Here is a 15,108-nt window from a genome sequence, read left to right on the forward strand (position 1 = left end):
TACAGAGGAACAAAGATAAGGATGACAGCATATGTTTTATCAGAAGTAATGCAAATGGAAGATAGAGGAGCAATGTCTCTTAAGTACTAAAAGAAAAAAAAAATCCTTTCAACCTTAGAATTCTATATCCAGCAAAGATATCTTGTAAGAACCAAAGATGGAATTTTTTCAGACATAAAAATGCTGAAAGAATTCATCTACAGCAGACCCACACTACAATAATAGTGTATAAGAAGCCCTTCACATAAAAGCAAAGTGATGCTGAATGATTTAATACTCTACACCAAAGAATAAAGAGAAACAGAAATTAAAGTTGCACAAGTTAGAGCACTACCAAACTCACCTGATGAGGTCATCATCACCCTGACACCAAAACCAGATAAAGACATTAGAAGAATAGAAAACTATATTGACAGAAAGATTAATGGTCACCAAGGGACAGGGGTTGGAGAAAGGGACTGACTGTCAATTGGCATGACGAATATTTGGGGGTGTGGGGGTGGAAATGCTCTGTATTTCAAATGTATTAATAGATTCATGGGTGTAAATATCTGCCCAAACCCATCAAATTATAATTTAAATGAATACAGTTTATTATATGTAAATTGTACCTCAATAATCTGATTAAAACAAACAAAACAGTGCATCTGGCAGATACTGTGGTTCGGCTCACTCGTAACCAATCCAGTCTCCTTCTAAAGCGTCTTCCTGTACTGTAAAGGCTAGAAACCTAAAAGCCACATTTCCCATTGTCCTCTGTTGTTTTCATATGTGACTGATTCAGTAACCACAGATATACTCATTCACTGGAGACTTTACTTAGGAACAGAATTATGTAGGAAAAGGGGCAGAGAACAAATCATCTGTTTTGCTGGAGAGGACCCAATCCAGAGGCATTTCTGGAGCCAGCACCTTCCTAATTGTGGCACAGGCTTCTTTGGTGGCCCATTTCTGCAGAGAAGTTATACAAGTTCTCTCTGAAAGCTGGCTTAGAGTCTATATTTCTAGTCTATAAACTACCTATGCTTGGTAACAATTCCTTCATTCTTGAACTGAATAAAATAGCACTTTCAATGGATACTGAATTATCAAGCAGTCACAGCTCAATATCAGCTAGTTTAAGAGACCTGCCTAGATCAACAGCTCTTCTACTCCTCTTCATTACCAGGGTCCCCACTCTGATTCATTCTATGTTTTATAGCTCAGTTCCAATGTGGGTTTTATAGATTTCTACTGTAAAAGTTTTATGGTTGGTCCAGAATCAACACACTATTTCTAACCTATTTCCTACTAGAATTTCTAAGATAACTTATGTCCAAACTTCAGGAACACAATTTTTTTTGTGTAAAGATCTCCTGATGCCAAATCAACAAGATTATTGTTTTAAAAGTTTCAAGCTGAACTTGCTTCCCCACCCTCCACCCCTCCCAGCCCCCAACTAGCTCCTTGACCCTCCCTCCCCCGATGGCGCATGCCAGGACAGTGAAGATTTGTTTTCTAAAGTAATTTCTTTCCCTTGACTGTTTCATTGCTTCCATCTTTACATAGAAGTCTGGCTGGGAATGAGGGTCATCAGGAAAAAAGAGCTGAGCATTCTTGTTAATTCCTCTGCTCTTTCCCATTGTACTCTGTAAAGGTCCTTGCAGTGGAGACCCATCCCTGGGTCTGGCAGCAATGATGCAGGAAAATAAGGGAGCTGTTGCAAAACGGCCTCATGCTCTCTCCACCCCATCTCACTGTCTCCCACAGTGTGCCTCCATATGCCTGTTTCTGTTCTGTCGACTTCATTCTCTGCCCCTCTCAATTTCTCTCTCTCCCTCCTTTCAAACAGTTGTATTGCACAGATGATTCATACATCTTGATTTTTCTCATCTAAATTTAAGCTAAATCAAATGGTTTCGTGTGACCGTTTAAAACATCACAGATGTTAAGGAAACTACCAACATCAGCTTCTTTTCCTCCCTAGGAATCATGCTTCACCATGTGCCAAAACCCAGCAGAGGGCATCCTTCCATTTCAGATGAATGAACTCTGCAGGGAAAAGGCTCTCTCTCCAGTTCCAGCACTGTGTTCCATTTACAACTGCACACTGGAATTTAAATAAAGGGGTTTTTGTAGTAGGAGGGGAGTTTGTTGTAGAAGTTGTTTTCTGGGGTGTTTGCCTCCATTTAAATTATAGATTTAGAAGTAAATCTCCTTTTATAAGAAAAAAATGAAGAGGAAAAAGAAATCCGTCTCTGGTCTCTTTCCAGATTTGGGGCATTAGCTTCAAATTGCAGAAGCAATAAGGTAGCACCTCTGTGATCTTTCCTTCTCTAGGACACTGTATTAATAAAGTAATCACAGAAAAAAGCAATTGAGAAAAAATCTGTACCCCACCTCTCTTGTCTGTCGCACTATCCCTCTGTCCATCAAATGGAAAGAAAAATAGCATTACTTCCTGTTAGATCATCTTAGAAGTAGGAAGAAGATAAGTATGGTCAAAAGCAGTGCATCAGGTAAAGCCAACCTTCCACCTGTATAAGGAGGCAGTCACCCACTATGTTTAATTGGGTAGATCACAGAAACCAAAATTCCACAAAGGGAAATATCTTCTACCATCATCAGAATTTTTCCAGGGTTAAAAGGCAAATGACCAAAACCCTTATCAGTGATTTTTTCCCCCTGCTGTGGGTGAGTTTATCATATCCTTCCATGGTAGGAGAATGTCATAGAGAGAGAAGGAAAGAATATGAAAGGACAACAGAGCATCATACACTCATTCAACATACATTTCTGAGCACTTTGTGCCAAAACCCTTTTCTAGGTATTAAGACTGCATCAGCAAACAAAGTATCAAAGATCCCTTCCTTGAGGTGATGTGCCAAAAAAGCTGGGGTTTGAGGAGTCTGGCAGACCTAACTTTGAGTCCTGGCCCTGTCACTTGACTGGCTTTGTGACTTGAAGCAAAATAATTAATGTTCTCTTTTGCAAAATAAGGATAAAGTTGTTACTATTTATTAAAAACATACTTTGTTCCAGGCACAAGAATTGAGCATTTGTATATATTACATATGGTAAAATTCTCACAATTAGTCTGTGAGAAAGGTTCTATTACGCTTCTCCTTTTACAAATGAGAAAACCCAGGCACAGAGTGATTTCTAAATTGCCCAGAATCACATAGAAGTGCTGGAGCATGAATTTGAAACAAGGCTGTCTTGCTTCTCAACCAGTAGAGCAGAGTTGTTCTCTAAGGCTATCCTGGGGATTCGATGAGATGAATGTGTAAAGCTGAGAGTGCAGTATAGTATCATTATTACTACTATTATTATTAATTTATCACTCATGACTGCCATTGTTGTAGCTTTCTGGGACCTAAGGGTACATGTTGAAATATGATAAAAGAGGCTCAATGCATCAAATCAAAAGTCCTCTGCCTCAGAATGTAGTCTGTGTCCAGCTCAGGTTAAAAGTAGGATTGCAGAAGTCATACCCAGGAATCATGGCTTCACTGCATTTATCTTTCCATAAGATGACAGGCTGTCTCTAACAGTGATGGCTCTAGACAGAATATCAGAACAGTTTCCCTGTAACAAAACATGAGCATTTCCTGCTCTGGATTTTTTCTAACCTTCCCTGAAAGCTGAGGGTTAAGACCAGATGCAAAACAAAGCCAAGATCCAAATATCCATCTGCCTTTTGACAGCAGCTCTTTGTTCCCTGATAAGTGATCTGGGGGGAGTCAGTCCCACTCCCTCAACCACTGGTGTCCCTTGGCTCTTTGTTCTTACTCTTTCTAAAGTGCACTGTCCAGAGCTCTCTTCTCGGGCTTCTTAATGACTGTGCGATTGTGCGTGCTCTTAGATCGATGGGGGTTAATTAACCCTAACAGTATTATTCAAAGAAAAATGAAGCAGTCATGTTTCCTGGCTTCTCTGGGAGTTTTCTCTTCTTCCTGTAAGCCTAAATTTGTGTCTCACACTGACAAATTACCAAAATTCAGAATAATTTTAAACAACAAGCAGATAAAATTCTGGCTCCAGGCCCCATTTCTTATTGATTTTGTTTCAGGACCACCATCTCAGTTTCATTAGGTAGGAAACTGAGTGTTCGATAATGGGGTATAAGAGAATTCACAAATGTACATCTTTATAAATATTCTGTTTTTCTTGTGTGCAATAAAAAATAGTTTTTATCTCACATGTCAAACTTCATAATGCAAAACTCAAGTCAACTGAACATTTAAAAAATGTATTCCTATTCAAAAAGGCAATTTAATGCTGATTTTATCTCACCATGCTTCTGTAGGGATGAACACTGTTAGCAACACATCATTTGGGACAGAAATAAGTGCTTCAATTCCTTTGGTTTGAACTCCAAAAAAATAGCAAATGTCCCAGGAGTTATGTTGCAAGTTGCCTTGTCATAGGCTTATAGATTTCTAACAATGCTGGTTGGGTTCAATAAAAAAGAAGATTTTCCTTTGCGGAGTACTTACCCCCAGGTAATGGCCATCGATGAACACGACAGGGAGGGAAGGAGCTTCAGAAACACGCCGGCATCGCTCATCTAGCTCTTTTCCATAGTCACCATTCAAAGCTATGTTTTTCTCTTCAAATTTTACTCGATGGTTTTGGAAGATCTTTCTAACCAGTTCACATCTTTCAAAGGTTGTTCGTACAACACGAAGGCAAGTGGTATAAATCACTACACGGTCAAATTCTAGGTCAGTTGATGGTTGCTGAAGAAAAAACATTGTAGTATAGTGTCAATATTTGCATTTACTTTCTTACATCTTATTATTTTAAGACAATTAGCATTTCAGTGTGTTATACATTAAAAGTCTGCAGTAAAGTTGAAGTGCCATATTTGTCAATTCTAAGACATGTTTTTATGTTAGAAAATCTGTAAGTAAAAAGTGGATAACAATCAACATAATTTAAATGGCATAATTTAATTCACAGTGTTTTTTCTGTTCTCAGTGCAAATCAAATAATGGTATATCTTCAATTGATGATGTCTCACATGGCATACCGTGTGGTAAGATAAGGAATGATTGAATGATCTCTCTTGTGTTTTGTAGACATTTTTCAATTACTAGATCTGCCTCTTAAACCCAAAGTAAAAAATGTGACAGAACAGTCAAGGTTAGTATTTCACCATTTGAAAATCCTCCCACTTATCAATTTAACAAAGTTTATGGTCTTTGGGCCACTATTTCCTGGAAATAACAAGATGTATATCATAGGATTGTTCTGAGGTTTAAGTGGCACAGCAAATGTGCATGCACTCTGTTGAGCAACAGAGCTCCAATGTGCAGCGAGAAAGCTCTGCAGTGACCCAGAGGGAGTGCATAGACACCAACACCATAGTGGCCAGCGGGTCAGAGCCAGGCATGGAAAGGAAGGAAGGAAACAGGTACACTACAACAGAGGCAAGCAACTCTCACAAGCAAGATGATTCTCTGTGTGTGAATCTTGTCTTCTATATTTCCTGCTACATCTGAAGTCAGTGACTGCATTCCTGAGAAAACCTGCCCAGTACTGCTAGGGCCACACAACATAGGCCCTGACAACATTAGGAAAGATCCTCTTCTTCCTTGTCACAGTCTTCCTTGAGGGAGATTAAACGAAATACAACTATACCACGAGACCAAGGGATACGTGAGTTCTCATTGGGCCACAGTTGTTGAAACACAAGGACGCAACTTACAAACCCCTGTTAAGGCAAAACTTTGATTGGAAACCAGTCCAGACAACTAAATGCTAGAATCAGAAGGTAGGATACTAAGCTCCACCACTTTGTATTCAAAGAAGTCAGCACAGTGCATCGGAGGTGAATGTACACATAGTCCTAAAAAGGTCTAAAGTCATTAAGATGGCAAGGCAATGATGTCCACCTCACCAAGAAAGAGGACATTTTTTCCTGATGACACAATATATCAGGGATGAAAGAATCACTGCTTCCCTCAATAGAGTTTACGCGCTAAGCTGAAAACCCAGAGACTTGGGGGGACCAAACAGGTGTCATAAATGCTGGGCCAGACCAGAAATAAAAGAGATATTCGTGAGAGGTAAAAAGTCATCTGGAAGATAAAAAATGTCACTCAGCTTTAGGCAAGCTTCAGGCTGCCAGGCACGTTACTCACTGTCGCCAGACATGATTGTTTAATTAATTAATTAATTTATTTATTTATTTATGACATGATTATTTTAAATATAATCTTGAAATCTGATTTTTTTAGGTTATTTATTTATTTATTTATTTATTCATTTATTTAAGAGAGAGAGAGCATGAGCAGGGGAGGGGCAGAAAGATAGGGAGAGAGAAAATCCCAAGCAGGCTTCACACTGTCAGCACAGAGGCAGATGCAGGGCTTGATCCCATGAACCATGAGATCATGACCTGAGCTGAAATCAAGAGTTGGACACTTAACCGACTGAGCCACCCAGGTACCCCAAAATCTGGCGTTTTATGGAAAATTTTATTCTTTCCAAATGCCAGACCCTCATTAAAAATGTATTCAGACCATGTGGACCACAATATTTGAAGGCTGAATTTGGCCTATACACTGTTAATTAATACTGGAGTAGAGAAACATTAGATACATCTAGACTCTGCCACTGGCCATCTTTGTGTTTTGGAGAAGCTAATGAACTAGTAAGCCTCAAACTAGTAAGTTTTGTCAACTGTCAAATGTGATCTACCTAGCAGGTTTGCTGAGGAGACTAGCCAAGAAAATGAAAACAACTAGTGTAGGGCTTGACATGTACTACTGTGCTCAGTTACACAGTATTACACTCCACATTGTGGGATTTGTAAGATTAAAAACACAAACAAGAATGAATCAGTGGGAAAAAAATGAGTGGAGTTAATGACAAGAAAGGGGGATTGTTACTATGCTCTAGATGAAGAAGCATTGGTTTTATCTTCATGTTCATGGTTATGGGCAAGTAGGGAATCAAGAAACTCACGACAAATACTGCAGCTCCTGGAATTGCACTCAGGGTCCCTTTTCTCTGATGACATTATGTGCGTAAGTATGCATTGTTCCTCGGGCTGCAAGGCTGCTAGATCCACATTTGATTCCACCAACATGTTCCACTTTTTTCAGTAGCTACACTTAACTTTTGAAATATTTGAGAAGACATACATTTTCCCCATGAGTAGAGGTGGGAGAGTTTAAGATCGGACCATTCTGCTGTCACAGTAACCAGCTCACATAGGATTCTCTTTGCTTGTACCACTTTTCTGTGTGTCTCTGTGTGTCTCTAAGGGACACGCATTTAAAAAGTAGTAATAAGATGGACCCCTATTAGTGGCCATGTTGGATGCTGTTTAATGTAAAAGGAAACAAAGATATCACTTTACCTCCCGTTGAGAATGAGCTTCACCTGCAATCAGTGGATCTCCAAATGTGTTGGATATTAGAATAAATTGGGGAGTTTTTAAAAATGCCCAAAGCCCAGGCCAAGTACATAATAATTAAATCCGAATCACCAGGAGTGAAAATCTCAGAATTGTGATTTTCTTTTTAGAGCTCTGAAGGTGATTCCAATGTGCAACCAAGTTCTACTAGTTAGATACCAGTTGGAAATGCCGAAAAAAGGCTTCACCCTAGATCTGCTGAGTCACAATCTGCATTTTAACAAGTTCTCTGGGGAATTTGGATTCATATTACATTTTAAGGAGCCCCAGTGCAATCACACTGACAGCTTGACCTGACGGAGAAACTGAGTTTATGTCCCTTTAAAATAACCGCTAGTCATTCATTCAGTTACTAGAATCATTTATTTGCCAAACATGGTGCTAAGGTACTAGATATATAATGGTAAACAAACAATATTGTTCCCTAACGACCTGAAGCTCATAGTTTTTTTTTTATTTACATAAATAAATATAGATTCACAAACTGTTAAGTGTTGGAAAGGAAATGCACAAGTTGTTATCAGAGGCTACTGAAGGTGTGCCTTTTCTTGTTTCAGAGTTTGAGAAAGTGTTTTCTGATATTTGTGCTCTGCTCTGAAGGACAAGAAGGAGTTAGAGAAATTAAGTAGGTAAGAAAGCATGGGGTAAAGTATTATAGGTAAGTGCAAAGACCTTGAGATGGGAGGAAGATGGCATGTTTGAGACTCTGAAAGAAGGTCTTTTGGGAAACCTGGGCTACTCAGTTGGTTAGGCGTCTGACTTCAGCTCAGGTCATGATCTCAGGGTTCGTGAGTTCAAGCCCTGCGTCGGCCTCTGTGTTGACAGCTCTGAGCCTGGAGCCTACTTTGGATTCTTTGTCTCCCTCTCCCCCTCCCCAGCTTGTGCTCTATCGCTCCTTCTCTCACTCAAAAATAAATAAACATTAAAAATTTAAAAATAAAAAAAAAAAAAGAAAGAAAGTCTTTTGCCAAAACACAAAGAAAGAGAACTACAGTAGTACTGATGATTCTGGACAGGTATGCAGGATCTGTATCATGTTGTACCTTTATAACCACCTTAAAGATCTGTGAGCTTCAACCTCAGAGCAATGGGAAATTCCTGAAAGTTTTTAAGGAAGAAGGGAGGAATTTACATTAAAAAAAAGTAAGTGCAGCAGGGCGAGTGCAGATAGTTGCACAGAATGTGTATAGCAGGGTCTAAATGAATGATTCCTTCAGGGCTGTGTAGCCCACAACTGGAGCAATCATACTCAGTCTTATTCCCAACTCCCTTGGTCTGAGAACTGAGACTGAATACGGGATAAAATGAGGGTAGGAAATTTGGTTATCTATTGGAATAAGCTGTTAAGGAAAGTGTTCTAAAAAGACCTTATTGAACAATTTTGGGGGGTATGATTTGGAAGTAGATCTTCCTAGAGGTAGAAGTAGGTTGAATGATTTCCCAAAGTCTTTTCCAGTTTTATAAGATGAATTTAAATGATATTGTCTTTGGCAAAAAGAAAAAAAAAAATCCTCTTCTACATTTGTGTCATTTTCTGTCCCTCAACAGATTTGTCAAAGCATCTGGCCAGAAATCTAAAAATAGCCGCTCAGTGGTTACTGTCCTTCTTCTCCCTTCCTAGGGGTTACCATGGGAATAGCGTAATGAAGGATGGATGCATCTGAGACAGTGCTGAGAAGCCATTGGGATTTGCAGCCTGCTTGTTTTGAGAGAGCCGACCTAGATATTCATAAAGGCAGGCCACTTCTTCCCTTCCACTGATTAAACAGATGAATCTTAGGAGTGACCTGAAGCCTCACCAGAGCCTGCAGCAAACGCAGATACGTTGGCAAGGGACGGAAATTGCTACGCACAAGACATAGAGGTTACGCAATAGCCAATTTATGTCCTCAACCTGCACCTGCCTTGCAAGAGCCACTGTGAAATTGTAGTATTCCAGTTACTTCATCATGGGGCAATTCTGGAGCCCCCACGCCCACTGAAGCCCCCATGCCCACAGGAGCTGCCACTGGAATTCAGGCCAAGAATTAGTCCCCACCGCTCCCTGACAGAGGATCCCTGGAGCAGACCCAGCTCCTCAGGCTGGAGGAAATCCAGTGGGTTATTTCCATTTGACCCTTTGCCTGTCCAGCCTGGCAATGGTTTAAAAAGGCCTCCTGAAATAGGGGCCCCCAGACACCTCCAGGAATTCAGGTCTTAAACAAAAATAAAAACCAAAACCAAAAGTAACATTTTAAACATCAATGGCAGATAGAATGCTAGAACTTTACATTCATTTAATCATTACAATCGCTTACACTTTGTTATTGCCTGCTTTATTTGTAGACTGAGAAAGCTAGGCTCAGAGAGGATAAGTGTCCTAAACAGGGTGACAGAATCAAAATTCAGTAATTTAGAAAACTGGAACCAGATGCACATCTTTCCAAAATCCACGTGTTTCCACTGAGCCAAGATGAACCACCAAATGATCCTCTGGTTTTATTACTATCTCCCCAGGATAAAGCTGTTGCCCAAACACAGATGGCTATAGACCTAATTCATCACCTGTGAGAAATGTTTGTGATTTAAAGAGGTTTAACTCTTTCCTAAATTATGTTCACACATGTAACAGGAAGTAACATCACAAGAGGGGCATTTTAAACTTTGTTTCAGTCTGAAGATATTCCTTGGAGATGGGGAAGGTGTAGAGATCTTTCCTCCTCTACCTGAGAACAAAGAGGTGAAATGATTAGTTTAGAGCCACACAGCATGTCAGAGGGTAAACTGGGACTAGACTCAGACAGACTTTTTGATTAGCAGGCAATGGGCGAAACTGGCTCCAGGAAACACTGTTTTATTTATTTATTTATTTATTTATTTATTTATTTATTTATTTATTTTTATTTGTTTATTTTTTAAGTATGCTTCATGCCCAGCACAGAGCACTGCAATGCAGTGCTCAAACTCACAACCCCAAGATCATGACCTGAGCTGAGATGAAGAGTCAGATGTTTAAGCAACTGAGTCACCCAGGTGCCCCCTGGAACTGCCATTTTAAAGAGCAGGTGCTTGCCTGTGGAAGCAGGGCTGTGGGCCTTTGTAAAGGATGAGAATTTTATATCTCTTTCTTTCTCTCTCTCTCTCTCTCTCTGTCTCTCTCTCTCCCCCTCCCTCTCCATGCTATTCTGTAAATCCCTATAGCTATATGCATGTTCTGAGATGCACCCCCCAGGGAACTTCTCTGTGTCCCTTTATAAGACACAGATTATAAAAATAATTATAATAATTATTAGTTACTGTATGACTGCATAGATATGAAGTTCTTGGGACTTTACATGTAGAACTTTCATTTATCAAGAGATAAGGATTATAATTCAAGCTTTACAAATAAGGAAACTAAAGCTTAGAATAAACTTAAGGTGCCCAAATACCTCAGGAAAAAAGGAACAGAACCAAAATTTTAACCTGGGTCTGCCTCCTAAGTCCTTGCTTTTGCCACAGGAAGATACTATATACCCCTCTTAAATACACCCAACCAATGGGCCATACTGTTCTAGAACTGAGTGATGAAATATACCATGGACGAACTGTCACAGGGACAGTCCTAGAAATTCCCCTCACTCATCCCTCCACTTCATTCTACTATCTCTGGCTGGATGTCATTGCTTTACACAGACCTTCACCCATCATCATATGGAAAATGGGCCCTCTACCTTCATACCCAATTCTTTCCTTTATACTACCTAGCACTGCTAGACATTACCTTGTGTTTGGTTATTGATTTGCTGTCTGTTCCCCCCAAATAAAATACTACCCTGCCAAAGCAGGAACTAAGTTTTGTAGTTTTGTTTACAAGAATTAAGAACCAAAAATATGACCCGGTACGTCGTAGATGCTCAATAAGTACCTTCTGGCCTCTTTCCCACACATTTAATTAGATCTTAGTTTGAATTTGCCTCGTAAAAACTGTACATTCTTGGACAGTTTTTTAATCTCTTCAAATTTGAGTTTTTCTTATCTATAAAATAGGGACACAAATGCCTCCTTCATGAGGATGTTTTCGGATTCAATGATTTACTGAATAGAAAAGCCCTTGGCATGAATCCTGATGCATAATAAACACTCAATAAATGTTACCTTTTGTTATTAGTATTACCATTATTATAAAACGTTATCGACACACACCACCAACAGCACTATCACCCCCATCATTATAACCAACTATGTGAATCAGACTAACTTCATCTTGGACAATTCCACCATGATAACCACTCAGAGACCTGAAGCCTTGAGCACAGCATCCCCCCCTCCACATTCTTTCTTTTTATTTAATCACACACATAATAACCCTTAAGTACACCCTTGAGGCATAGTGTTCTTGATCTGCCCTGGAGCTATGACTATGACCCACAACTATTCTCAAACATTTCCCCCCAGTTGTTCCTCATCAGTACTCCCAGCCTCTAGGAGACAAAAGCAGGTCTTACAGGAAGTGGGGTTGTGGACATCTCCTCATCTTGGGCAGAAGCCCAAGACTGCTGTCCATAAATCCCCTTAATAAGCCATTTCTTATCAAGTTGGACTTATCTGCCTTTTTCTTCAGTCTCCCATCTCCTTCAGCGTTTGGAGGTCACTTTGCGCATACCTCCCTTTCATGGAACACCAAGTCCAAATTCACATGTCATCAGCCTCATAAGCCTGAATGGCAAAGTTAAACCTCATATTTACACAATGATCAAAAATTAAATCTTTTTAATGAGTTAAATTTCCAGTTACATTTGTTTGGATGCACCATCAATTCTAAGAGTGAAAACAACAAAGCAGAGCATATACATCAGATGCCATAAAAATCCCTCCTTTCTAACTCTGGGTGTCCCCTTGGTGGCATGAAAGAAACGCATGGGCACAATCTTTGTATGCAAAGATTTCTGAAGAGTGTGTTTTCTGTTTTTGTAATGCTCTAAGACCATATAAGTTAATGAATTTCAGTTATTACCTCAGGAATTATCTACTTGTCCAAATCAATTATTGAGTTGGCCTAGACATTAACTGAAAAGTCAATGAACCTAATGAATTCTTCATACCAAACAAACAAAAATGTATTTTTCCAGAAAGTTAAGCTGAAACAATGTTGATTTCATAGCACATCTGAGTTAATGAAAATGAAGGTGCCCCACTCCTCCGCCATAGAGACCTTAGAAAAATGTCTCAATTCTGCCAACTTTGTATTAATCAAGCACGGGGATGTTTCACTTGAAAATATAGATTTTTGTCTGTTCTTCAAAAAACAGAATCTGACAACATTAGTTTTGTTGCATTCTTGTACAAAAACAGTAACTGAAGCTTGGTGGCAGCTACCCTCTTTAGTGGCATATGTCTCCTGATGCTGCGTGTAATGTCATTCCCTTAGATCTAGACAATTTCTTGCATTAACATTACCTGCATTGCTTCTTTCATTCAGAGCTTGTGATGCTGCATCCAGTCTAGTGAGTCTGTACACACACCTTATATGGGAGGAAACTGAGACTCACAGTTTATTTACTTGAATCAACTTTTGGGGGGAAGCAACATGTAGTGGGGGGGGGGAACCCATCTTGAGCCAACGCTTTGGCACTTAGTAGCTGCAAGAACTTGGGGAAATCAGTTTACTTTTCTGGAACCAGTTTTTCTCTTCTCTAATATGGGAATAGATATAATCCAGCTGACAAAGGAGTTGTAGGATCATATGTAAAATGCACCTGAAGACACACTGTAAATTATAATACTTTACAAACACAGCAGCTGTCATCACTGCCCAGCCATCCAGTTGAGAGAAAAGGAACAAGCCTCTAATGGAAACCACCTTCCTACCAAACCAAACTTCTCCTCCCATATGAATATTTTGCTTTCTACAGACATCGTCAGAAATATTATTTATTGGCCTTTGTTATTCTGCTCATCTCTGCAGATAAAACTGCCATCAAGGTGAGTGCCAAAATCACATTCAGGAACATCCAATCCCGGGTGATGTGCTTTACAACACTGAGAAGCCAGGCAGCAACTGAATTAGGAACATCCTGCAAATGGAGACAGTGGGGGAAAACAAAACAAAACAAAACAAAAACCTTTCCCCTCTCATCCTCTGAAAATTCACATTGCAAAACCAGAAGAGATGAAAGTGTTGAACAATAACATCAGAATAATAAGTGGGTAGAGTGCCTTCACCATTTTCCTAATGCCTTTCATCTTTTTACTTCACAAAAACCTGGCACTCTTTCTTAAAGGTATAGGTGCCCTTTTTCTTCCGTTCTCCCAAATATATACATATCATAAATAAATCAAAATCAAACAATGAAAGATTAAAATCTTCCTCAGTTTTCTACATCAAAAAAAAAAAAAGGCTGAATAATCAGCTAAATGAGATCAATCCCTTTTAATGGGTTGGGATGTGACAGGAATCTCCTTTAGAGGTTATAATACCTGCATCTCATCTCAGCTTCATGGTTTCAGAAATATCAGTGTGATGAAGAGAAGTGATCTTAGTCTCTGTGGAATTCCCAGAATAGATTGAAAACCAAGAGCAACAAAGGCAGTGAAAACTCAGAAGTCGAGAAAATTGGAACCAGCCCCAGGCAAATCCTTATTCCTGCCTCCTCCTGGGGTATCCAGGTTTAACTCTTATGTCCTCCCGACTATTCTGATTGTCATGATTCCAACCTCACCTAAGTATGCTCTTCTCCAGATTCCAAACATTGCACACAGGAGAAGAAACTGCTGGAGAGTACTTATGGAAAGCTTGGAAGTTGCCACATGAAGCTGATATATGTATTTTTTTGAGCATTGAGTCCTTCAATTCTATAAGGAACAGAGGCACTATCATTATCCTAACTTTTCAGAGGAGGAAACTGAGACACAGAGAAGTATGTGACAAGTCTAAAGCCAGAAATCTAGCAAATGATGGAGCTAGTATTTGATCTGAGTAAATCATAGAACTCAAATCTTTACATGGTGCTATTGGCCATGTACTGACTCTGCTTGAGTGTATCTATATCCCATTTCATCCCGTAGAGAACAAAATATTAGAGGGAGAGATACAGGATTTATGAATCCTAAAGTTTCATATATATATGGATTTTAGATACATAGTATATTAGTTTCCTAGGACTGCTGTAAAAAATTACCACAAACATAGTGAGTGGCTTAAAACAACAAAAATATATTGCCTTGCAATTCTGAAAGTCAGAAGTTCCAAATGGGACTGGGCATAAATCAAGGTGTCAGGAGGGCTATGCTCTCACTAAGGCTCTAGGGAAAAATCCATTAGCTTCCCCTTCCCAGGGTCTAGGGGTCACCTGCATTCCTTGATCTTGGTCTCTTCCTCCATCTTCAAAGTATAGTGTAACAGTCTCTACTTTCATTGCCACATCTCCTCACTGACTTTTGTGCCTCTTTTTTTTTTTTTTTTTTTTTTTTTTTGAGATAGATAGAGGGTAAGCAAGGTAGAGGGGCAGAGGGAGAGGGGGAGAGACAACCTCAAGCAAGCTCCTGGTATCATGACCTGAGCTGAAATTAAGGGTCAGATGCTCAACGGACTGAACCATCGAGGTACCCTGTGCCTCCCCATTGTAAGTACCCTTGTGATGACATTGGGCCCATCCAATAATCCAAGATAATCTTCCCATCTCAAGATCTCTAACTTAATTACATCTGAAAAGTCCTTTTTGCTGTCAGGTAACATATTC

At 39.6% G+C, this 15,108-nt stretch overlaps 1 protein-coding gene across 3 annotated transcripts in view; it reads right to left on the reverse strand.

Annotated features, from left to right (window-relative positions):
• The window catches only part of GRXCR1 (glutaredoxin and cysteine rich domain containing 1), a 308,216-nt gene that overhangs the window by 54,497 nt on the left and 238,611 nt on the right, over positions 1–15,108 (reverse strand). For 2 of the 3 annotated variants that reach the window (XR_008421788.1, XR_008421787.1), the window contains one exon: positions 4,631–4,721. Coding sequence is in view for 1 of the 3 variants with exons in the window: in XM_019413139.2 (XP_019268684.2) it covers positions 4,479–4,721 (243 nt within the window). In the remaining 2 variants the exon portion in view is untranslated. Of the gene's footprint in view, positions 1–4,478; positions 4,722–15,108 lie in introns of those variants that run through there. The other variant, XM_019413139.2, reaches the window with a different exon arrangement.

Source organism: Panthera pardus, unplaced genomic scaffold (assembly GCF_024362965.1).
Source record: "Panthera pardus isolate Hobbes unplaced genomic scaffold, ASM2436296v1 HiC_scaffold_13, whole genome shotgun sequence".
In the NCBI taxonomy this organism is placed as follows: Eukaryota; Metazoa; Chordata; class Mammalia; order Carnivora; family Felidae; genus Panthera; species Panthera pardus.